Source organism: Lontra canadensis, unplaced genomic scaffold (assembly GCF_010015895.1).
Source record: "Lontra canadensis isolate GAN:19392208 unplaced genomic scaffold, GSC_riverotter_1.0 scaffold39, whole genome shotgun sequence".
Classification (NCBI taxonomy): Eukaryota; Metazoa; Chordata; class Mammalia; order Carnivora; family Mustelidae; genus Lontra; species Lontra canadensis.
The window spans coordinates 13864513-13890962 of NW_022631033.1; the positions used below are offsets into that span (position 1 = coordinate 13864513).

Sequence of the window (26450 nt, forward strand, 5' to 3'; positions counted from 1 at the left end):
GGTATCAGAATGGATTAAAAAACAAGGAGCCATCGATATGCTGTCTGCAAGAGACTCATTTTAGACCCGAAGACACCTCCAGATTTAAAGCTAGGGGGTAGAAAAAAATTTACCATGCTAACGGACATCAAAAGAAAAATGGGGTGCTAATCCTTATATCAGACAAATTAGATTTTAAGCCAAAGACCATAATAAGAGATGAGGAAGGATACTATATCATACTCAAGGTGTCTGTTGAACAAGAAGATCTAACAATTTTAAATATCTATGCCCCTAAGATGGGAGCAGCCAATTATATAAACCAATTAATAAAGAAATCAAAGAAACATTTTGACAGTAATACAATAATAATAGGGGAATTTAACACCCTCCTCACTGAAATGGACAGATCATCTAAGCAAAAGATTAACAAGGAAATAAAGGCTTTAAATGACACACTGGACCAGATGGACATCACAGATATACTCATAACATTCCATCCCAAAGCAACAGAATACACATTCTTTTCTAGTGCACATGGAACATTCTCCAGAATAGATCACATCCTGGGTCACAAATTGGGTCTCAGATGGTACCAAAAGATTGGGATCATTCCCTGCATATTTTCAGACCACAATACTTTAAGACCAGAACTCAACCACAAGAAGAAAGTTGGAAAGAACTCAAATACATGGAGGCTAAAGAGCATCCTACTAAGGAATGAATGGGCCAACCAGGAAATTAAAGAATTTTAAAAATGCATGGAAACAAATGAAAATAAAAACACAGCTCTTCACAATCTGTGGGATGCAGTAAAGGCAGTCCTACGAGGGAAGTATATAGCAATACAAGCCTTTCTCAAGAAACAAGAGAGGTCTCAAATACACAACCTAACCCTACACCTAAAGGAGCTGGAGAAAGAACAGCAAAGAAAGCCTAAGCCCATCAGGAGAAGAGAAATAATAAAGATCAGAGCAGAAATCAGTGAAATAGAAACCAAAAGAACAGAACAAATCAACAAAACTAGAAGGTGGTTCTTTGAAAGAATTAATAAGATTGATAAACCCCTGGCCAGACTTATCAAAAAGAAAAGAGAAAGGACCCACATTAATAAAATCATGAATGAAAGAGGAGAGATCACAACCAACACCAAACAATTACAAACAATTATAAGAACATATTATGAGCAACTATACACCAGCAAATTAGACAATGTGGAAGAAATGGATGCATTCCTTAAGACATATAAACTAAAAAACTGAACCAGGAAGAAATAAAAAACCTGAACAGACCCATAACCAGTAAGGAGATTGAAGCAGTCATTAAAAATCTCCCAACAAACAAGAGCCCAGGGCCAGACAGCTTCCCAGAGGAATTCTACCAAACGTTTTTTTCGCTCTCTTTTTTTAAAGATTTTATTTATTTATTTGAGAGAGAGGGAGAGAGAGAGGCGGAGAAAGAAGCAGGCTCCTCACTGAGGAAGGAGCCCAATGCAGGACTCGATCCCAGGAGCCTGGGATCATGACCTGAGCTGAAGGCAGCAGCTTAACTGACTGAGCCACCCAGGCATCCCTCTACCAAACACTTAAAGAAGAGTTAATACCTATTCTTCTGAAACTGTTCCAGAAAATAGAAATGGAAGGAAAACTTCCAAACTCATTTTATGCATAGGCCAGCATTACCTTGATCCCCAAACCAGACAAAGACCCCATCACAAAGGAGAATTACAGACTAATATCCCTGATGAACATGGATGCTAAAATTTTCACCAAGATACTAGCCAATAGGAACCAATAGTACATTAAAAGGATTATTAACCTTGACCAAATTGGATTTATTCTGGGGCTGCAAAGCTGGTTCAACATCTGCAAATCAACACAGTGTGAGAGGATATGATCCTCTCAGTAGATGGAGAAAAAGCATTTGATGTATGGATGCTGTAGCATCCATTCTTGATGAAAACTCTTCACAGTGTAGGGATAGAGGGTATATACCTCAATATCATAAAAGCCATCTATGAAAAACCCATAGCGAATATCATTCTCAGTGGGGAAAAACTGAAAGCTTTTCCCCTAAGGTCAGGAACATGGCAAGGATGTCCACTCACACCACTGCAATTCAACATAGTAGTATAAGTCCTAACCTCGGCAATCAGACAACAAAAAGAAAGAAAAGGCATCTAAATCCGCAAAGAAGTCAAACTCTCACTCTTTGCAGATGATCTTATACTTTATGTGGAAAACCAAAAGACTCCACCCCAAAATTGCTAGAACTCATACAGGAATTCAGTAAAGTGTCAGGATATAAAATCAGTGCACAGAAATCAGTTATGTTTCTCTACACCAACAATAAGACTGAAGATGGAGAACTTACAGAGTCGATCCCATTTAAAACTGCACCCAAAACCGTAAGATATCTAGGAATAAATCTAACCAAAGAGGCAAAGAATCTATACTCAGAAAAGTATAGAATACTCATGAAAGAAATTGAGGAATACACAAAGAAATGAAAAAACGTTCCATGCTCATGGATTGGAAGAACAAATATTGTGAAAATGTCTATGCTACCTAGAGCAATCTACACATTTAATGTGATCCGTATCAAAATACTGTCAACCTTGGGTATTTACCCTAAAGATACAAACGTAGTGATCCGAAGGGGCACGTGCACCCGAATGTTTATAGCAGCAATGTCTACAATAGCCAAACTATGGAAAGAACCTAGATGTCCATCAACAGACGAATGGATAAAGAAGATGTGGTATATATACACAATGGAATACTATGCAGCCATCAAAAGAAATGAAATCTTGCCATTTGCGACAACGTGGATGGAACTAGAAGGTATCATGCTTAGCGAAATAAGACAATCAGAGAACGACAACTATCATGATCTCCCTGATATGAGGGAGAGGAGATGCAACATGGGGGGTTAAGGGGGTAGGAGAAGAGTAAATGAAGCAAGATGGGATTGGGAGGGAGATAAACCATAAGTGACTCTTAATCTCACAAAACAAACTGAGGGTTGCTGGGGGGAGGGGGTTGGGAGAGGGGGGGTGGGGTTATGGACATTGGGTAGGGTATGTGCTATGGTGAGTGCTGTGAAGTGTGTAAACCTGGCGATTCACAGACCTGTACACCTGGGGAAAAAATATATGTTTATAAAAAATAAAATTAAAAAAAAAACAATACTGTCAACTTTTTTCAAAGAAATGGAACAAATAATCCTAAAATTTATATGGAACCAGAAAAGACCCTGAATAGCCAGAGGAATGTTGAAAAAGAAAACCAAAGCTGGTGGCATCACAATTCCAGACTTCAAGCTCTATTACAAAGCTGTAATCGATAAGACAGTATGGTACTGGCACAAAAACAGACACATAGATCAGTGGAACAGAATAGAGAGCCCAGAAATGGGAGAATATATTTGCAAATGACCTATCTGATAAAAGGCTAGTATCCAAAATCTATAAAGAACTTACCAAACTTAACACCCAAAGAACAAATAATCTAATCAAGAAATGGGCATAAGACATGAACTTTATTTCTGCAAAGAAGACATCTAAATGGCCAACAGACACATGAAAAAGTGCTCAACATCACTCGGCATCAGGGAAATGCAAATCAAAACCACAATGAGATACCACCTCACACCTGTCAGAACTGCTAAAATTAACAAGTCAGGAAATAACAGGTTTTGGCAAGGATGCGGAGAAAGGGGAACCCTCCGACACTGTTGGTGGGAATGCAGCCTGGTGCAGCCACTCTAGAAAACAGCATGGAGGTTCCTCAAAAAGTTGAAAATAGAGCTACCCTATGACCCAGCAGTTGCACTACTGTGTCTTTACCCTAAAGATACAAATGTAGTGATCCATAGGGGCACGTGCACCCTAATGTTTATAGCAGCAATGTCCACAGTAGCCAAACTATGGAAAGAGCCTAGATGTCCATCAACAGATGAATGGATAAAGAAGATGTGGTATATATATACCATGGAATACAATGCACAGCCATTAAGAAACCTGAAATCTTGCCATTTGCAATGATGTAGTTGGAACTAGAGGGTATGATGCTAAGCAAAATAGATCAGTCAGAGAAAGACAATTACCATATGATCTCTCTGATATGAGGAATTTGAGAAACAAGGCAGAGGATCATAGGGGAAGGGAGGGGAAAATGAAACAAGATGAAACCAGGGAGGGAGATAAGCCATAAGAGACTCTTTATCTCAGGAAATAAACAGGGTTGCTGGAGGGGACTTGGTGGGCAGGATGGGGTGGCTGGGTGATGGACATTGGGGAGGGAATATGCTATGGTGAGTGCTGTGAATTGTGTAAGATGATGACTCACAGACCTGTACCCCTGAAACAAATAATACATTATATGATAATTCAAAAAAAAAAGGGGCGCCTGGGTGGCTCAGTGGGTTAAGCCGCTGCCTTCAGCTCAGGTCATGATCTCAGGATCCTGGGATCAAGTCCCACATCAGGCTCGCTGCTTAGCAGAGAGCCTGCTTCCCTCTCTCTCTCTCTACCTGCCTCTCTGCCTACTTATGATCTCTCTCTGTCAAATAAATAAATAAAATCTTTAAAAAAACAAAACAAAACAATAATTTTTTTAAAAAAGGAAAAAGAAAAGTTCTTGTTGCCGTTTTCTCTAAAAACAAATTTTAGTGAATACGTCAGTTTTTAAAGTACATACATAAAATTATTAATTATAATATATATAATATATAATTATTAAATATAATAATAAATTATTGCATACATAAAATTATTAAAGTACATACATAAAATTATTTGGATTGATTTTAATGTACATGTAGTTGCTTTTGCTGATATGTTTGAACTACTGTTAACATATATATAGCACGCATGTGCGTAAAATTTGTTATAAGCCAACAATGACAAGATAGGTCATAAGTAACAAACTCTTGGATATTTGGAAGAAACAGCTTACTACAGTGATGCAAAAAGTGCAGATAATCTTTGTTGTTATTAGAAGCCCTTTACAATTTACAATGGTTATGAATCAGTACTGCAAAAATAATAAATACGAGAGTGATTATAAGGTTCATCATGGTATTTTTAAATAGCAAGCCTTCTTGGTGTATGTAAAATACAATTCGTTTCATTTACATTTCAAAAAATACACTTGGTATGTAGCATAGAGGAATTTATAGCTCACAGAATTCATTGCTAGCTGCCCCGTGCTCACTGTGTGACTCTGTGTTTAATTCCTGGCGTGTGCCAAGTTGTCAGAATGTCACCGATCACAATTATAGCTCAGCTTTGAGTTACCAGTGGAAGAAGTGTTTCCGTTCTAAGGACATGTAACTCAACAAAGCATGAGGTATTCTAAGCCATGCTGGTACTGTTGAGCTCCTGTCCATACAGGTTATAAAGACTCTAAGCCCTGTGTACATTCCAGAGCCCCAGTTACCATGCCGCCCCAGCCCACACCTTGGCTTTTGTTAAAGACACGATCATACGGCATTAGGATTCTTATGTCAGTAATAAAACTCCCTTTACACAGGGTTTTACCCCTGCTAGCCTGTAAGCACAGTTGACAATGGATATATTTTTTTAAGATTTTATTTTTAAGTAATTTGTACACCCAATGTGGGGCTCAAACTTAAAACCCCAAGATCAAGAGTCCCAGGCTCTTCTCAGTGAGCCAGTCAGGCACCAAGATAATGGAGATTTTCGGTGCTTACGTCTTTATTCACTTCTAGCAGAGTCACTCCAGCCTGTTTTATGATTAACTTTATAATAAATAAACAGCTGATATCAAGGTACATACATTATAGTACCTTGTCGGTTTTCTTAAATGGCTGGGTTAAATTTTAGATGTGATTTTCAGACTATTTCTATTTTAATATGTAGGAACTAGGTCGAATTTCATTCATTTAACTTTCCAGCACCGGAAGTGTGGTGATTTTGCCTCCTGATGCTGGAGAGGCCGCTGGCGATTGTATCTTTCACGAGCGTTTCAGCTGCCATTCGCGCCCCAGCCGCGGCTCGAGTCACCGTGCATGAGCCCCGTTCACCTTGGGCGCGCACACCCGCCTGACCTGGGGCCTGTTGGCTCCTGTCTTGTCTCGCCGCAGGTTAGCCATGCTGCAGGAGGCCTCTGATGAAATCGCGGCTGAAGAAAAGGCCGAAGTGAAGTTGCCAGAAGACAGTAGCCGTACGGGAGACTCGTGCTCATGTCCGAGCGCGCCCGAGGTGGAGGAGGACACGGGCGGGAGAGACCGCGGCTGTGCTGAGGCCCGCGGGTATCAGCCACCTGCTGGGCCACGCACCCTGGTAAGGACCCGCAGCCGCGCGCTCCCAGCGCCCATATCTGTCTCGGCTGTGATCCCGCCTTAGGATTTTGTGCAAAGCTGGTCGTCAGACACATTTGTGGAAATAGGCAGTGATCAGGCTGTAAAACTCTCCAGTGGGCCCCAAATATTCATTCCTCACTTAAATTTTATATAAGATGAATAGTGCTGGGACACCTGGGTGGCTCAGTTGGCTGGGTGGCTGCCTTCTGCTCAGGTCATGATCCCAGGATCCTGGGATCGACTCCCACATCCGGCTTCTTGCTCAGCAGGGAGCCTGCTTCTCCCTCTGCCTCTGCCTGCCACTCTGTTGGCCTGTGCTCGCTAGCTCGCTCTCCCTTTCTCTCTGACAAATAAATAAATAAAATCTTAAAAAAAAAAAAAAAAGATGAATAGTGCTATTTAAATCTCTATAAATGTCCTGTGAATATTCACTAACTAACATTTAGCATACTTACTAAAAAGCATTTCCAGAATGACTACCAAATTCCAGGAGAACTAGTTAATTGTATTAAGTTTTGTAAATGTGAGTTTTATTTCCATTTCAAACCTGAAGTAAAGGTTTAAAGTTCCTCTTGGTGAGGTGGGGTTCTGGTTGCTGTCTGCTTTGGAACGTCACAGGTGGCTCGGCCAAGTTAGGCAGCAGTAACTTTGCTCCTTGACAGAGAGGCTTGTTGAATATCACGTCCAGACAGGGAGGAAACATTTTCAGGTTGGAGGATTTTGGCAGACTTGGGATGTTGGTAATGGGGTCTAGGAAATTCCAGTTCTTTATTCCTGGGGGAAGTAGTATTGTACCCTGACCAGAGACTTCCTTTAATAAACCAGCGCGAGACAGGCAAGGAATCCTTTTATGCAATAAGACCAACAGTAAACCTCTGTCAATGCCTGTAGAAGTTGTATTTTGAGAAACTTCTGTTTTTACTTACATTTTATTTTTTGTTACATTTCCAAAGAGGTGCTTAAAATCCAAACTCAGCTTCAACAATGTTGCTATTTTCAAATATATATTCTTGCATATTCTATGGAAAACTGTAACTTGTAGTATATTTTCATTTTCTTATATGTAATTACTTATATCATTATTCTGGGGGGAAAAATCTAATGGGATGTTGAACAGTGTTTAATGATGAACTATTCTTAGACAAGATTTTCTGCAGAACTACATTTGCCCTCTGTAAAGCTCAGCTTTCCTGGTGGGGGTCTGATGGGTTAAAGGCAGCTCTTCCATTTACACGTGACCCTGTCCTCCCCTCAGCAGGTCATTTCCTAACTCCGTGGAGAGCCCTCTGCCCAGGCTCCCATCCGGAGTAACACCAAGCCTTGCTCTCCCCAGTAGCCCCAGTGCTGGCCAAGGCTGCGTTGTAGATTGGATATTCCTTTTTGTACTTAGAAGAAAGGAGGACACCGGTATCCAAGCGCGTCCGCTCCTGACAAATTTCTGACTTCGGTTTCAGGTCGATAAAGAGACCAACACGGAGGAGGCCGGTGACTCCGGGGTGGCGGTTCGCCCTAAAGACCGCAGCGGCCTGAGCGCTCGGCAGCGGCCGTTCGTGCGGAGCAGCGTGATCGTGCGCTCGCAGACCTTCTCCCCGGGAGAGCGCAACCAGTACATCTGCCGGGTAAGGGGGCCGGGGCCCTGCCCTCGCGCCAGCGAGTGTCCCTACCCCGGATGAGAGACCGTGTATGGCAGTCTAAAGACTCCGGACTGCAGACACACGTGGCTAGAACTGCTATGAAATAGACCCGAAATACCACACTCATAGGGGGCTTCTCAATGTGGGTGTGTTTTTCCTTTTCCTAAATTTGATGGCTCATGAACTCAAAGTCGTTTATTCGGCAAACATGAAATTAAGGACCTGGCTTCTGAGTATATTTATACCCCAGTCTGTATCTAGAAACTTCAAGTGGCTTGAGACTTGAATATTTTTGTATTTCTGCCATACATCATCCAAGCACGTTATTCCCGCAGAACCAAAATTGCGCTTTGGGTTTTCGAAGACAAATCGTCTTTTAATAATGCCTCTAGACCTGGAATCGGATTCAGAGTTCTGTAGAGAATATGGTGGGATTTGCATCAGTTTGCCAAGTTGTACTTCCAGAAGTAGTTATGACTTACAGTAAGATAGATTAATAATTATAAAATGGTTAAGAAAATACTTTCAGATTTATAAATTTATTCATTCAGTTCAGGCGACGCTTTTATGAACACTTGCTGCTAAGCATGTTTCTAGACACTTGGTTGGAACTCCTCTGTGAACAGAAGAGCCCCAGAGCCCTGCCCTTGCAGAGCTCACGTCCTTGTGAGTTGAGCCAGTAAACGTGAAGTTATGAAATGTCTTGGATGGGGACAGAGTCTCTAGAAAACAGTCGAGCAAGTTAAGGGGGATGGGGCATGGTGAAAACAAAGGTCTCTGGTTAAGCAGGGTTCAGAGTAAACGTCATTGAGAAGGTGCCATTTCAGCCGAGACCTGAAGCAGGTGAAGGGGTAAGGACAGGCTGGCTGGGCCAAGGGCGTCCTAGTTGGTTCTAAACTGTGGTTCAGCTCTGACCTGGTTATAAGCCTCTATGTTATCCAGACCTTCCTTTTTAAAAATGAGAAATGCAAATTAGCTAAAAAATCAAAGGATAATTGTATTTCCAAGTATGTATAATTATCTTAATGCAGTAGTTCTGATAACTACCACCAACAGGCAATTGTTGAAATTATGTAAGAGAAACTTAGTTGTTTAAGAAAAAGCATAGAACAGAGAAAAGCTTGTCTGGGGAGGATTTTCTTAAAGAAACAAACTCCTCGCTGCCTGCTTTCACCTGATAAACTTCTCACGTGTAAACCACTAGCGCTCTGTTATGCAGTGATTTTCTTTCTTTTTTTTTTTTTTTAATCCTTTGTTGCCAGTTGAATCGAAGTGACAGTGACAGCTCAACCTTGGCTAAAAAATCCCTGTTTGTGAGAAACTCCACTGAGCGGCGCAGTCTGAGGGTCAAAAGGGTATGTATTCCCCAGTAGCATCTCCCTATCTCGGCCCAATCCAGAGTCACAGATTGGGAAGCGTAAATACCAGAACAGCTGAGCGTCGTTGCTCAACGTGGGCCACTGAGTGAAGCCACCATTATTCCAGAGAGACACAGATCTCGTGTGGAGACTGGGGGCAGAGGGTGCCTGAGAGCAGCCATTCAGCACTGGTTTCGATCCTGTGAAAAGGAAGCCAGGAAATTCACTTTGCGGTAGCGATGGAAGAGGGACTGTCTGAGTGGGTTTGATGGTGCTGTGTCCCACACCATCTCCGGCTCTCCAGCAAGAGTGTAACACCCAGGACCTGTTCGGAGGGGCGGATATTCCAATAAAGGAGTACACAGTATTAGCTGCTTGCTTAACAAACAGACACTTTTGGGAACGCTCCAGTTTACCCGGAAGACGTAGGTCTCTGAATGAGCCTTAAAAGATAAGTTGGAGAGAATATTTAAACAAATTAAAAGGTTGGACTGTTGAAGTAGTTCAGCAATTCTTGCTTCCTTATAGCTGAAATGCTAATGAAAATTATTTGCTTACTACTGATTTGTGTCCTAGTAATCGACTAAGCTGTTGGGCAGAGATGTGTTGTTTAAATAAGCACAAAGCCCTGTGTGGGCCGCCTGCCGGAAGCCCCAGTCTGCAGGAAGCACTCAGGGAGCACGCAGGACTGTGGAATGTGCGGTGGGTGAAAGGAAGGAAGGAGACCGGGCTCCTTGCTTGGGCTCAGCCGGTTGACTGCACGGAAACAGTTACCGAGGGAGTGTTTACACCATAGAAATCGGCAGACCCTACAACCCATGCTTCTTTTCCCACCCATGGACCCTCAGAGCCACTTGTTAAACGTTGGCCAGCACACTGCTGCACATCGGAGTCCTTAGAAAGGACTACATAGCCACTAGGAAGGATTTCTCATTCTGAAAAACAAGTAATACAGCCAAAGAGAGTGTGTGTTTCCGTGATCCTGCTGTGTAATGTTTGTTAGAGCAGAGATTGAACAGAGGGAACCTAGTAAGAATGTTAGAGAATGTTACAGCGGTATGTGTGGGACAAGGAGCAGCCAGTAGAATCTCTTCAGCCCTGGGCGAGGGCTCTGGAACAGGGAGTAGGACAGCAAACCCTCCCACCCAACCCCACCATCTGTCATGAGCACCACCGTCATTCCAGATCTTCAAGCCCAAGTACTTCTCAAATTCGAGTCCCTCCTCTCGTATCCCAAAGTACCTGTTTTTATTAGTAACCTCATTTTCCATTCCCACTGCCAACCATCTGGGCAAAAAATACCCTCCTTGTTCCCCTCCGCTGATGCAATCTTACCCAGCCTTCTTTGACTTCCTTTCCGTAAGGAAGCGTGACCGGCCCTGTGTGATCTCTCCTTTCCCTGACTTCCTGTGGCATGGCTCACGGCTCCAAGTTTTGAAGATTAATGAGTAGAGCTTTTCTTCCCGGGGTTTGGCCTGCCACCCCTTGCCCCACCCCGGCAGACATTCAGTCACACATAACACAATAATGATTTCTCGCTAAATGGGTAAGATTGACCCAGGAGGAGCACCAGTGATTCACAGGTGAAAGTGGATGTTAGACGATGGGAAATCGAGGAAGGAGCTGGGATTTAACCATATGGATGAGAGCAGGGGCTCAGAATCAGATTGACCAGCTGCATTCTGGTGGGCACCTCCAGAAATCATGGCTAACAAGAGGGGCGGGTGCTGGGGGTCGTTAATAGTCCCTGGTCCTGAAATAGATTAAGTGTCAGTTTCTCGCATGTCTGTTTCACAGGGGCTGCTCTGTGTTCTAAATTGGCCAGGCTAGGAGCGGCTGCATTAGGGTAACAACTTAAAAAATCTCTGCGTTTAAAATAAACATTTCTCACTTACCTCGGTGTTCACTGCAGGTTGGCTAGATGCTGTGCTCATTTTGTCTTCACTCAGGACCCACACTGATGGGACCTCCACCTCCGAATCTTTGCTGTCCTCCTAGCAGGGGACAGGAATGCACCCATCTCACACTGGCCTGGAAAGGCTTTGCTGGAGGTGGTACACATCACTGCCACTCCCCTTTCACTGGCCAGAGCAGGTCACCTGGCCAGCGGTGCCTCCCTTCAAGGGAGCCGGGAAGTGCGTGCTCTTGTGTGCCGGGGAGGAGGAAGGGCAGAATGATGAGTGCCCGCATAGTAAGGGTGTCGTGTTGTTTTCTAACCCTGCAGACGGTTTGCCAGCCAGTGCTGAGAAGAACAGCTCAAGAACACCCAGGGCGCACATCTCTAGACCTCGAACTGGACCTCCAGGCGTCTCTAACCCGTCAGAGCCGGCTCAACGATGAGCTGCAGGCCCTCAGGGGCTTGAGGCAAAAGCTGGAGGAGCTAAAAGCTCAGGGAGAGACTGACCTTCCGCTGGGTGTCCTGGAAGACGAGAGGTTCCAGAAGCTCCTGAAAGAAGCTGAGAAGCAGGTACAGATCTCAGTGTCTCCGCTGTCCCTGAGGGGTGGGAAAACAGCGGGTACTAATGCCAGCCCAGTGGAAGGTCCCCAGCCTACACCTGGGTTTCAGCAGGGCCACGGGTCCTTTTGCTGGAACACAGAGCACTTTTCCCCATTGTTGTAGGCCTTTTTTTTGTTGTTGTTGTTAACCTAGGCTATTGCTCCGAGTGTGGAACTGCCATCCACCAGGGTACAGATAGGAGATCCCCCCACCACATCACCCCCCGCTTACCGGCCACCTGGTAGCAAGGAGTGCGGCCACCAGAGAGAGTGGTCTGTTTCTGCTCAGTGGTTGTCTCTGTCTCAACATGAGACTTGGCAAATAAATACCATTTAATTTTTACTATAAATGATAAATCTCATTTGAATTTTCTGAGTAACTCTTTAAGGTTCATGATGCACCTCAGTTATTAATATGTTATTCATTTTAATGTTTCTAAATTTTCACATTCTTCCTTTCCTTCAAAAAAGATCACACTCCACATAATGCCGTTCTCCCCTGCCTTTCTTTCACCATACAGGTTACTGTACAAAATAAGGTAAAAATCACTGATTTAAAAATAGGGTATTTGGGGGGCGCCTGGGTGGCTCAGTTGGTTAAGTGTCTGCCTTCAGCTCAGGTCATGATCTCGGGGTTCCAGGATAGAGCCCTGCATCAGGCTTCCTGCTCAGTGGGGAGCCTGCTTCTCTGTCTCTCCCCCTGCCTCGATGCTTGCACTCTCTTTCTCTCTCTCTTAAAATAAGATTTTTTAAAAATCTAAAAAGAAAAAAAAAGACTAGGGTAATTTTAAGGGAATATTTCTATTGTTCTGTCACCTACCTACAACCAAAATTTCCTAGAACCTGCATATTTATCCAGTTGGCTTATTCTCTAAGTTTAGATTTCCTATTTGGGTATAAGAGAGTATATCCACATCCATATGTAATAGACAAATAGAATTTCCCGCATAGCTGAAACATTATTCTCTTTCAACCATTTTGGATGAAAGTCTGAAATAGATTATACACTTTCTTAAACTAATAGAAAATCTTGTCCGTAATATAAACTTCCCTTTTTGGCCCATAGTTACTGTTTAGTTGCTAGTGTGTGGTACTATAGCGAAGCTGAGTCGTTTATTTGCTAGCACTACTAATCCTAGATGGAACTCAGAAACTTCATGAAGGAATTTTAGGGATCTGACTGATCCCAGTAATTTGTAGAGAAAGTTTAAGCAACAAAACATATCACATATCGGGGCACCTAGGAGGTTCAGTCATTAAGCGTCTGCCATCGGCTTAGGTCATGATCCCAGGGTCCTGGGATCAAGCCCCACATCAGGCTCCCTGCTTGGCAGAAAGCCTGCTTCTCCCTCTCCGCCTGCTTGAGTTCCCTCTCTCATTGGGTCTCTCTCTGTCAAATAAATAAATGAAATCTAAAAATAAAAAATAAAATAAAATATATTTATATATATATATATATATATCCCACAGCTGTATTATGTCCCACCCGATAGAAGAGACCTTGGCATACAGTAGAACATCAGTAAGTATCTCCGTTCAGTGGAGAGTTGAATTGTAGGCCTTATGTTTGGTCCTACAGAGACTACAAGGATAATTAGACGCTGTCGTGTGCTCTCAGAGCTTACAGATTGGCAAAGGAGATGAGCCAGACACATGAGGTCCTCAAGAGAAATCACTTTCTAGTAAGATCAGGAGATGTTTTGTGGAGGAAGTAGCAAAGTGGTCTTGATGGCAGGTAGTGGGACTTTGTCAACCATGGGGGAAAGGCGAACAGGTGCAGGAAGCACAACAGTCCAGGTCCAGGGCAGCTCTCGGCAGTGAAGGATCCATAGACGTGAGCCCCCAGCAGAGCAGTGCCACAGTGTGGCTGTCCCTGCACGATGGAAGGTTGGGTTAAAAGCTGAAATCATCAGCTCTTACATTTGTTACCTTGATAATAACCATTGCTTTTATTCTCTTGAGTCTTTGAATTAACATCGACATTAACAATCATTTCAAACTCTTGGCTTGATTAATATCATGGAGAAGCATCACAATTTTTTTACCTCTATGGGTCCAAGGCTTTCAAAGCTGGATTAGCATTTTACAACTATTGATTTAAATAGAACGCTATATCTTTGAGGGTTTTTTCTTGTTTGTTTGTTTTTGATTTGTCATGATGTGAAATTCCAGATCCTTGGGCATCAGTAATTATAAAAACTTTTGGGCCCTTTTTTTTTTTTTTTTTTTTTTTAACCTTAAGTCATACTGCTAAATTCATCCATGAACTGCTTGGAATTCTAGTTTGTTTTGACAGCTATCTAATCTCCAGTGTATAGAGAGAAGCTCAGTAAAGCAAAAAGTTAGTTATTTGAAAAAAACTAAAAAAAAAAAAAAAAAATAGACATAGCTCTGGTGGGACCAATGAAGAGAAGATACACACACAGAAAATTATAAAAGTAAAGAGATAGAATTATGGATAACTTTGAAATGTAAAAGATAAGTGAATAATATAAAAAACATAGGCCCACAATTCGGACAAATATCTAGGAAAATGGAACATACTAGAATGGATGAAGGGAGAAAAACAATTGAAAATCCTATCTCTCTTAAACAAATGAAAGCAGTTATTTAAAATGTACCCACAATGAAAGTATAGGTCTAGATGTTCTGTAGCTAAGGTCCACCAAACTTTCAAAGATTATCTCAATTTTACATAAACTGTTCCAGACACCAGAGAAAGAGAAAACACTTCACAACTCATTCTACGTGACCAATGTCCCTAATACCAAAACTAGACAAAGATACTACCAAGAGGAAGAATCACAGGCCAGTTTCATGCATAAGTATAGATGCAAAAATCCTGAATGAAATGTAAGTAAATATAATCCAACAATATACATTTTAACCATGTTGAATTTGCAAGGATTCTTTATGATTAGAAAAATCCATTAATACGATGAATCCCCTAAACAGATTAAGGAGAAAAACCCTTTGGTCAACTCAACAAATACAGGAAAAGTACTAATAAAGGTCCATATTCATTCATGTTTAAAACTCTTGGTAAGTAGGAAGAGATGACGTCTTTAACTCATAGAGAATCACCAAAAGCAAATATGGTCCTAAATAGACAAACATTGGAATTGTTCTCTTTAAAATCAGACACAGGCATTCAACACTTTTCTGCTCAACATTCTAACCAGTGGGAGGCAAGAAAAAAGTAGAAGCAGAGAGACAGGAAAGGAGGAGCTAAAGCTGTCATTATTGGCTGATACGATATTGTGTACATTAGAAATCCACAAGTTCCTACAAAGGATAAGAGAATTGAACAAGATGGGCAAATAGAAGAATCATTTACAAAAGTCCATTGCCTTGCTAATATACACCAGCCAGGAACAACTGGAAAATTTAATTAGGAAGATACTTTTTCACCACAGTATCAAAGAATATCACATATCAAGGAATAAATTCAACAAAAATTTGTATTATGTTAAAGGAAAACCTTTTAATAACCTTAAGAGGAGAGTGTTAAAAAAAAAAAAAAGCCTGAATTCATGGAGAAATATATACTACATTCATGTAGAGCAGAGGTCAGCAGACTTTCCCCGCAATGGGCTGGAGAAGAAATATTTCGTCCAGAGGGTTCTCATTCACCACCTCTCAACTCTCCCATTTAACACAAGAGCCGCCACAGACAAGATGTACATAACTATTTGGCTGTGCTGTGTTCTAAGAAGACTACCCAAAAACAGACACAGACCATAGTTTGCCACCCCTGACACAAAGGAATAGTCACTGTTGTGGAAATAGTCGATTCTCCTTAAAATGTACCACAGATTCGATGTCATTCCAAGCTGAATGCCTACATGGATCTTCATGGAAATTGATGCAATTGATGGGGGAAGAAGGACAAATAGCCAAGACACATCTGGAGAAGAAAAACAAAGAGCAGACACTTGGCCTGCAGGAAATCAGTTGTTAAGATAATAAGGATGCAGTGGGGGAATCAAGAGACCAGCCACTGGCGTGAAATGAAGGCCAGAGACAGACGCACATGTGTGTAGAGCATGACTGGATGGGGAGGTAGCCGGTCAGGCAGGGGCGGAAGGAGGGACCACTGAATCAGTCAAGCTTGGAAAAAGGTCATCCATATGGGAAAAGATAGCGTCGGATGCCTACCTAACCTACAAAAATCAATTCTAAATGGAGTCAGGACTTCCATATCAAAAATAAGAGTCAAAAACTCAGTGAGAAATGTGGGGCGCATCTTTTCATGTTTCTATTTTTTGCCTCTCTGACATCTCTCCTGTGTCCTCCCTACTTGGAGATAAGGTTGATTGGGGCAGAATTGATGAGAGTCTTAAATGCCGTGATGGGGAGGCACTGAAGGTTTCTTGAGAGGAGGCTTCTTTGAGTGTGGTAGAGATGTGTGTGGGACATTGGCCGGTCCGTTTTCCACAAAATACAGGCTAGGAGCTTGGGCAGGACCCAAGCTGTCTGATCCTGTTTGAAAGAAACAAGGCTGAGGCATCCTTTCAGAGATCAGAGTATCATAAATGCACTGTCTCGTAAGTGGGCATTTTAATCTTTCATTGTCGCCTTCCACTCTGAGACTTTTGCTGGTGTTAATAGATGGCTCAAGGTTTGCAAGTTTTTAGGGTGACTCTTGTTTTCCTTCTTCATGAAAGAAATCCTTGGTGCAAGTAGATGAAAACGGAGGGGTATAGAAGCCAGCAGCCCAGGAGATCTTCAGGACTAACTTAGATGTGTTGCTGAGTTTCTAAAAACCTGTGCTTCAAGTAAAAGTTGATGTTTGAGGCACACGTGTTCATTGTAACGATTTGTCCTTGAGTAAGCCAGTCAAGAATGTGTGTCTGTTCTCAGCTGCGGAAAATTCTGGGAGGGCGGTCCTGGGGAACTTGAGCAGAGCTGTTGCCCGCCAAGGAGAAACACCTCTTAAAGGCAAGTCTTTGCCCTCCTGGGTGCCTTTGGTCTAGCAGCAAAGTCCCAGGTAAATGCCCTTGCGGATCGACGAGGCTGTCCTCTTGCTGCTTCTATGTTATGGTGCCTCCGGGAGGATATTCCATCCCACCTTGGCAAAAATCTCCTCTGCCTCATTAAAGCCTGCTGAACTTGCCTGCCAGCCATGATTTTATCCTGTTCTGAGTTTTGCTTGCCCCTTACCCACCACTAGAATACACAGTTGTCCCTTGACTTGCTGGTGGACGGATAGATACATGAACTTGAACTAAATTCCCTTATAAGTGACCTGTTTGAAAACTGTTACAGCTGTGTCCTTCAGGCACGGGTGCTCTCGTTTCCCGGGCCTACCCCAGAACCAGTGTCTCTTTGAAAGTGCTGCTGCGGGGACGGAAGGATTTTTGTGCTTCAAACAGCACATCCCAACACACTTCTGTACAGAGCCTCGTGTGCTTGGCCTGGCCAGCCAAGTTCACCGCATGCCGCACTGGAGGCTTTCTGCCTGCGGCTGCGCAGAACTGCTTCCAGGATCCTGGGTGTTTGCTGTTTGCAGCACGGCTGCAGATCCCAGATCCCTGGAGTCTTGCCCAGTGCAGGACATAAGCAGGTCTGGTTCCAGCTTTGGAAAGTGTCCTAAGAAGAGTGACACTTGAGCATTCTTTTCTGTAAAATAGTGGTTTGCTTTTATATTAATTTGCAGTTATTTAGTCATAAAATTGTACCTACTTATGCATGATTCTGGTCCCATAATAAGCTACTGATGACTATAATCATCCCTACAGAAGTTGCATTGATGATTATGTTTAGAAATTTAATTATGTCTTCATCGGGGTTTTCTGATCTGTGTCTCTGATGAACCAGCACTTCGTTGGTTCATAATCAGTTTGCACAGCAAGATACTGAGGGAGAAGAGCTGAAGGAGGGTTCGCTTGCAATTGTGCGGGGCGTGGGATAAACCCTCCCGTCGCACTGCGTCACTAAGGGGGTGCAGCCCCAGGGGCGGAGCAGAGGCAAGGAGTGGGGGAGGAAGAAGGTGGCTCCTGGGTGCTGCTTGGTTGCCGTAGGGCCGGCCCCCGGGAGCCACGCACGCCGCATCTCACAGGCATCCTCTGGGAGCAGGAGGAAAGAATCGCTCTACCAGGGGCATGTGTCGGTACCAGGCGATCCCACGGCACACGTGGCTTCCACAGGAGAACCTACGGCAGGGGCTGGAGGGTGTGCCTTTGTGAAATCCTCCAGGCCCCCAGGGAGCTGATGACCAAAGGGCAGCTGGAAAGGGGAGGGTCTGGGCTGACCTGTCAGGGGCATCTGATTCAGAGCGAGCATCTCGTTTTCCAGTTCTCATCAAGAAAAATGCAGCATTGGCTAAACATGAAGATGTAGCTAAATAACTAAGGTCATTAAGAGCTGAGGTGGTTGTCTTCATAATTTTATTCAAGTTTCCATACCATTGCTATCATTTTCCTGGGTTGTTACCATGAACGTCATATGGGGACGCTATTAACAGCTTTGTATGATCTTCTTTGTTAGAGGTGATGCACATATAAACCAAATGCGGTATTTGTGTGCACAGTACAGGCTGAGCTATACCCCGCCTGACGATATCTGGTGAAAACGTCTTTGGTAGACACTGGGGGTCCTAGTTGAGGGTGTAAGTGTGAAAGAAGAGAGTGACAGTACCAGCAAGGGTCCGGAGGCCCGGGAGTGCGGCGGGGTGGGCGCTGCATGCTCCTTGCCAGCTCTGTTCTCATTGCCCTACCCCTTCCTTCCCGTCACAGCTCCTTCCTTCCTCGCCTACCAAACAAAGACAAATCAGCCTTATAAAATGCCATAAAAATGGGCACATCTGCAGCTTCGGTATTTTCCATGCTCACATAGGGTTTTACATATTTAATCTACAAAATAAGAAGATTGGATTAGATGACCCTCGAGATCCCTTGCAGTTGCAAAATCTGTGATCTGTTTGAGAGCGGATCCAATTCTCTTTTGGTATAAGTCAAGATGCGGAGAAATACGCAGAACTTGAAGGCTGCGTGGTCCAGCAGCCAAGCCATTAGGGCACTTGCCGTGCTTGGAGAATCCTGCAGTCCGAGGTGGGATGTGATTCCCTGAGCCTTTTCCATCTAAAGCATCCGCGGTTGGGTCTTCCATAGGCCAGTAGAGCCGCGCTCAGAACCCAATGTGGGAGCTACACTAAGCGCCCCGTCCCTGCATCTTTTCTTCCTTTTGCCTAAGGGCGGCTGTTGCCTCAAGCGGCAGGGAGGGCGGAGCTCTCAAAGCCAAGTGCATTCCTACCATCGTAAACCATCCTAAACCAGCCGTCTGATTCCCGAGTACAGCCGGTTTTTCTCTCTCTGTTGACCAGCTACATATAGAGGCTGCTGGACTTAACATACTTCACTTTCTCACCGCTAAAGCTTGGAACAGCCCCGTCTGCAAAAACACGATTTCAACAGTGTGCCTTTGATTATGGCCACAAACGCTGCTAAGCGCTATGGGCTTCTCTCTCCTGCTCGCTCCTCCTGTCCCATCCACTTCTTTGTACACACGTGGACACAGCAGCACACACACACACACACACACTGCCCTTGGATTCCCGCCACTTCCCTAAAGCAGTGGGGCTTCCCTCAGCAGTGCGCTCGTAAAGTTCCTAACACTGAGCAAAGAGCCTGCCGATTGCCATAAAAAATAGAGCTCCCAGAGAAGCAGTTAATTGAAGGCAGCCGTGGAATTTGCTTCCCTGGTCCAGAAAGAGGCCGGCTCTCGGGGTCGCACTCCGTAACCTTCCTCCTTTGTGGTGGAAGGTGGGTTTTGTAGCTCAGAATAAAAACTGAATCAGAGTTAGTGGCTTCGTGTATCGTACAGCCCCTCAGAAAGCAGAGCGAGAAACATAAGATCTGAATTCGGACCAGATAGTGTTGCTTCTTCCATTAGGCTTCTCCGCGTGGCTCTAGGTTGGCACTTTCTGCAGGTCAGGCACCCATCGCATAAGCTAAAGGACAGTCACACTCTTCTGGAATCTGGGGTGCAAAAAGTGGTTTCTGATCCTGTGAACCAGGCAGCTCATCATGACTTGTTGGGTGAGAAGGGGAGGCGAGTGCTGAGGAAGGGTTGGTATTTTTCCTAAGGAGCCTCATGTTGCTTCCAGAGAAGAAATTTCTTTCTCTTCCTCAGAGTGTTTTCCTGTCAAAACACCAAAGTTCTGCGATGCTAGCCTTTTTTAAAGCTTAAAATAATACATTTAACATTTAAACATTAAAATATTTAAACATTATATTTTAAATATAAAATATTTAAAACATTATATTTTAAATATAAAATATTTAAACATGTAAACATTAAAATAATACATTTAACATTTAAAGCTAGAATATGCTAAGAAAATCGTGTGTCAAAGACACCAATACACCTCATTCAACAAAATAAATCTTACTGATTACAGTGAAGTACTCAGCAGGGAGGTTTAACTGCCAGAAAGTTGGCTCCTCTTGATTATTAACAGCTGACAAAACTTTCTCATGATGTATTTGGTCACCCAGATTTTGAGAGGAAGATACAGATGTGTAGGTACAGATATAATCACACAGACAAATATAGTTTCCAGAGTAGTCGTCACTTACTCAGTGGGGAAAAGGAAGACGTTCCGTGGTTAGTCTTATTTTGCCCAGAAAAAAACCAGATTTCAAAGTGATTTTGCAGTGCCCAAAAACATTCTGGAAAGGCAGTAGCCATCCACCTTATTTAGAGGGACTGTCTCACTAGTGCTCTTCTGCAGAGGGTAAAACAGACCCCCACTGTTGCGTTTCTATGGAAGGTGACTGAAGGTGGGACAGGACCCAGGGAGCCTGTTGTAATTCTCATCTGATAAAACACATCTCAGAGAAACTGGCCCAGATTTTCTTACCTAAGTATATCCAGCACGTACCTTCTTTCTCTGGCCTTTCCAAATCTCTATGTTTAAGTCAGTAAGCAGACGGCTGTTTTAAGATTGGTTTACTCGGGGGTGCCTGGGTGGCTCAGTGGGTTAAAGCCTCTGCCTTCAGCACGGGTTGTGGTCCCGAGGTCCTGGGATCAAACCCCGCATCGGGCTCTCTGCTCAGCAGGGAGCCTGCTTCCCTCTCTCTCTCTGCCTGCCTCTCTGCCTCCTTGAGATCTCTATCAAATAAATAAACAAAATCTTAAAAATAATAATAAAAATAAATAAGTAAATAGAAGAAGAAACTTATTTAAAAAAAACAAGATTGGTTTATTCATATTCTGTGTTGCCAAGAATTAGGATAGCAACAGTACTTCTGTCTGCTTACTAGTTTACCAATTCAATAGGTGGCATCACGGGAGAAGTCATTTGTTCCTGTTTACCAAGTCAGTAGTTCCTTCTCTGGGACCTCATGAAAAAGTATCTGTTTGCTCAGGATAAGACTTGACCTAGTAACTAAAAGATCGCATTTGTCCTCTTTGAATTCGAGGTACATCAAACCAGAAGCTCCGAGTGACGGTTAAACTATCTCACCGATTGCAAAATAATCAAGTGAGAATTAGTACGGAGCCAGTAAAGGCGGCTTTTCTAAACAGAATCTTTCAAAACAAGGAGAGGAAAGTGAGGCAGTAAATAATATCTGGAAAAGGATCCTTCGTGGTGAAAAAAGTCCGAAGTTAACTGCAAGGGATTATGATTAGCAAAGTACTAGGAATGCCCTTTTGCAGGATAGTTAGCTTTCCATAAAGTGGTGTGAGTGTGATTGATTCTAAATAAGTACTTGCTGGATAAGTAAATTTAAAATCTCATCTCATCTTTCCAAAAAGTGCCACAGCATTTTTATTTTTAAATTCACAATGCTTTAGTGCACTTGAGCTTTGAGAGTATTTTAAAATTCAAAAAGATTTTCTTTAGCTAAAAGATTAACATATGCTGATTGTTCAAATCCAAATAATACAGAACTGTGTAAAGCAGAAAGCAGAGATGCCTCCTTGAAGCCCCCTCCCCCTTGGCATTTGTCCTTCCAGCTCTTTCTTATGGCCGTGTGCGCGCGCGCGTGCGTGCGTGTTATTTGGAAGGGTTACGCAAAAATACTGTCATGAAGATGAATTGTTGAGAAACTTGATTTTCTCCCCCCACCTAATTCTGTGTTCTTATAGGAAGAACAGCCTTCCATTGTAGTAAATGTTGCTGTACTTCATTATTTTTAAGGCATTCACCTGCGTAGATATATCGTAATTATTTATTCTAATGACAGTTCCCCAAACTTTCAGTTATTGAACGATGTGGAAATGAGCATTCCTGTACATTTTGGGACACCGTTCTGGATTCAGTAGTGTTTCCAAAGCGTAAATGCCTCGGAGTAGAGTTGCTGGTCCTGTCGATTTGGCTTTGAACCAACCATGGGCAAAGGTCTCGTCCCTATCATGTCTTACAAGGCTAAAACCTTGTTCTTTCCTGGCCTTGGCAGAATCTGAAGCATTGGGTGCATATGGGAAGACAAGATCCTTATAATCCCTTTTTTCTGGCGCCAGTCTTCTCTCCTTCTAAAGTTTGTAACCGAAAGACTTGGCTCTTTCAAGTCCAGAAGGATCTCAATGATGGGACTGTCCAGTCACTTTAGATTGTAGACTGCAGGGGACCACCCCAGCAAAGCTGTTTTTTCTTCTTCTCTTTGTGCCAATGCTGACTTCTGGCCTGAGTCGATCTCTGTCTTAGACTTTGCTCTAAGCTAACAACAAACACCGACATTCTATATTTTCCCATTTCCTTTACAGCTCCAGCTGCCACCACCGTGACCAGTGGCCCCCAGTAAGCAGGGCTACATTTCATATGGTGTTAGTGGAGCACTGCACTTGGGAGGCCATGAGGAGAGAGGCCGACCAGTGGTCGGGGCAGGGGCTTCCCACATGACCTGAGTCTCCCTGGCCCCTAACTCCCCTCCCCCAACACCCAGAATCATACCCGCCTGGGGAGGGGGGCAGATACGACTCTAGATGCTTCCTCCTGGCAGCGGTAGCACAGTCCTCTCCCCTCCGGTGGCTCAGGCATTGGGACATGTGCTGTCCCTCGCACTTCCCCTTAAATGTTCCCAGTCTGGTAGGTGATAATGGTGTCACTTTGAGGAGATGTGTTTATTTGCCATTTGTGTTTATTCTGTGAGATGCCTCTCATACCCGGGGCCCTTATTTCTGTTATGTCTTATTTTTCTCTTTGAAAGGCCTCTTTCTACACTGATCTGTTACTTGAGTTACAAATGGTTTTGTGCACTCTATCGTTTGTCTTCTGAACACCTTTCAAGTGAGAGAAGTTCTGATGTTTGCTCAACTCTGAATCTAAATCCATCAGTCTTTATTTTCTGGCCTTCTGGAGAGCTTTGTTGGGAGTCATTCACCACTGGAAAAAACCCAAGGCTGTTCTAAATCTTTTGAGAGTTACTGAAGCACATTAATCTTAAAAAGATCGTCATCTAGGGGCACCTGGGTGGCTCAGTCGTTAAGTGTCTGCCTTCAGTTCGGGTCATGATCCCAAGGTCCTGGGATCCAGCCCCACATTGGGCTCCCTGCTCGACGGGAAGCCTGCTTCTCCCTCTCCCACTCTCCCTGCTTGTGTTCCCTCTGTCACTGTCTTTCTGTCAAATAAATAAATAAAAATATTTTTAAAAAATAAAAATAAAATTTAAAAAGATCGTCATCTAAAAACCTGTTCTTCCCATAGACACATGCTCATTCTTTCAGCCTATGTCCGCAGCACTCCCACTGGGTGCCGGCAGGGGGAGCCACTGGGGAGTGTGACACCGAGGAGGGCAGACCAGACCCCACCTCAAGCCACTTCCAAAAGGGAGGCAGGGTAAGGGGCCTTGGAAAGAACCTCTCCTTCCCATGCTGCCCACAGGTCTCATTGTGAAAACGGCTGATTCTTGGTAAACATGCCAAGAAGAGCCCCAGACCCAGATCTGGATAAACCCCCTCGCAGTGCATCTTGTGAAGGATGAAAGGGACAGTGGTTTCCCTTGGAGTCAGAGCAATGACTCGGAGTCAGTCCAGCAAAGGGAGCTTCCTAGAGCTTAGCTGGCTTGGTAACCCCAGCACCCCGGGGAGGATTAGGAGGGAAGGTGAAGAGGGAAGCTACCCTGATTCACCACCAAAAATTCTGTTTCACATTCCTTTTTTTAAAAGCATCTTCCCAAACAAATGCCAGAAACCAATTCACATATTTATAAGATCTCACTCTTCCCCAGACTCAAAGTAACTTAAATTAGATTTCTGTTTCTGTCTGGTGAGGATAACTACTGTTTTTAAGTATGCATTGACAAGACTGCTTCAAGATGACACTTCCCTTCATTAAGTACGTAGGTAGTGTGAGGTCTCCAGCCTTTGACTTCATATAATTCATGTTATAACACATCACAAGCAGTTTCTGCAAATAGAGGCCGTTTTCAAAAACAAACCATAGGCTTAAAAATGTTTGTTGTGCACTTGAATCTCTATAAATTATGTTAAACAGATGCAAAAACAAACAAGAAAAAGATGCAGTCCTTGCCCTTCTGAAGCTTAGGGACCTGAGTACACAGCTCAGACCCCAAGGCGAACCATGAGCCAAAACCCTAAATTAACAACCAAGTAGCTCTTAGCTTTACCTGAAAGAGGGAGTTGGTGCCTTTGTGGAGGCCGGTTTCCTCATCATGGATAAGTCACATAATTTCCAAATATGAAGGAATGAAGAGTAATAGCACATTTATACCTAAGCCTCATTTCCGATTCACAGTTCACTTATGTAGCCAAGGAACTGTCCTTTTAGATGTGTTTTTAAGCTCTAAGTCAAAGTAAACAAAATTGCAATTATTTTCTCCCTGATAGTGGAATAATACAAATGCAGACTTCTATACAGACATAGATGTAGCTATAAATGATTGCAGATATAATCTTTACTGTGGATAGTTTGCAAAACACACAGGACATGCTGCTTTTATCCCCTCTAAATCTAATGTAACCAAATGTGGATTTATCTAGATGTTTAAATGCTAATTCCCACTTTCAGTGAACATTACAGGATGGAAATAATTTAACGATGTGATTCCAGAAAATTAAATAATTATGCTATAGCTATTAAAGGATGTTATCAAGCTATTAAAAAGTTATAGCGGTATCCAAGACCTATAAAGAACTTCTCAAACTCAACACCCCCCAAAAAACAAGTCAAAAAATGGACAGAAGATATGAGCAGACACTTCTCCAAAGAAGACATACAAATGGCTAACAGACACACTGAAAAAATTTTCAACATCATTAGCCATTAGGGAAATTCAAATCAAAACCACAGTGGGATACCACCTTATGCCAGTTAGAATGGCAAAAATTAACAAGGCAGAAAACAACAAATGTTGATGAGGATGTGAAGAAAAGGGAACCCCCCTCACACTGTTTGTGGGAATGCAAGCTGGTGCAGCCACTTTGGAAAACAGTGTGGAGTTTCCTCAAAAAGTTAAAAATGGACTTATCCTACAATCCAGCAATTGCACTACTGGGTATTTACCCTAAAGAAACAAATGTTGTGAAAAGAAGGGGCACATGCACCCCAATGTTCATAGCAGCAATGTCCACAGTAGCCAAACTGTGGAAGAAACCAAGATGCCCTTACAGAAGAAGGATAAAGAAGGTGTGGTTCATAGATACAATGGAGTATTACTCCGCCATCAGAAAGGATGGATACCCACCATTTGCATCAACATGGATGGAACTGGAGGGGATTCTGCTGAGTGAAATAAGTCAAGCAGCGAAAGATAATTATCATACGGCTTCACTCATGTAGAACAGAAGGAGTAGAACGGAGGATGACAATAGGGGAATGAAGGGAAAACTGAAGGTAGGTGGGGAATTAGAGAGGGAGACAAACCATGAGAGACTATGGACTCTGGGAAACAAACTGAGGGTTTCAGAGGGGAGAGGGGTGGTGAGAATGGGGCAGCTGGGTGGTGGGTATTAAGGAGGGCATGTGTTGTGATGAGCACTGGGTGCTATATGCAACTAATGAATCCTTGAACACTACATCAAAATTCACCATGTACTGTATGCTTGCTGACTTAACATAAAAAGAAAAAAAGTTATGGACTTCTGTTGCCTGGTCTGGCCTACAAGGAAATCAGTGTTCTGCCCTAAAAATAAGGAAAGAACATGAACAAACTGAAAAATAAACAACTCTTCTTAGATCTGTCAGGAAAATGATATCACAGGTTAAAACATTGCCCCCCAAACTGGAGAAATAGGCAGCACAGAAAATGATAATTCACCTTAGCAGAAACTCTGGAGGAACCAGTGCTAGGGTAGGAGAACCTAAACTATAATTGATGAGTCCTGGAGGTCCCATGTAGACAAGCCTGAGAGTTGAAAACTCCCGAGTACTGGCCACGGGAAGCCCCAACACTTCTGTGTGTTCTCATGTAGCCCTACCAGGTCCTCTTAGTGAATATCAGAAAAGAAAATGTCCTGTGCTTCCAGCAGGGAAAGGGGAAAAAAAGACCATGCTGAAATACACCAGAGCATTCTGTTAACAAGAGCTGCCCCCCAGGAGCAACTGTTTTACCAGAGTCTAACCTACAAAGGTTTTCTGAGAGCCTAACCAACTTGGGAGAAGATAAATACCCACTCCAGCCACGCCGTTGTGCCTAAATAGGGTGTGGGGGAACTGAGAAACACTGTGAAATTCTCAGTTGGAGGCACA

At 43.3% G+C, this 26450-nt stretch overlaps 1 protein-coding gene across 5 annotated transcripts in view; it reads left to right on the plus strand.

Annotated features, from left to right (window-relative positions):
• The window catches only part of WWC2 (WW and C2 domain containing 2), a 202057-nt gene that overhangs the window by 167303 nt on the left and 8304 nt on the right, over nucleotides 1-26450 (plus strand). For 4 of the 5 annotated variants that reach the window (XM_032869861.1, XM_032869865.1, XM_032869864.1 and 1 more), the window contains exons 18-21: nucleotides 6088-6286; nucleotides 7761-7925; nucleotides 9203-9295; nucleotides 11523-11765. In XM_032869861.1, coding sequence (XP_032725752.1) covers nucleotides 6088-6286; nucleotides 7761-7925; nucleotides 9203-9295; nucleotides 11523-11765 — 700 coding nt within the window. Of the gene's footprint in view, nucleotides 1-6087; nucleotides 6287-7760; nucleotides 7926-9202; nucleotides 9296-11522; nucleotides 11766-11948; nucleotides 12147-26450 lie in introns of those variants that run through there. The other variant, XM_032869862.1, reaches the window with a different exon arrangement.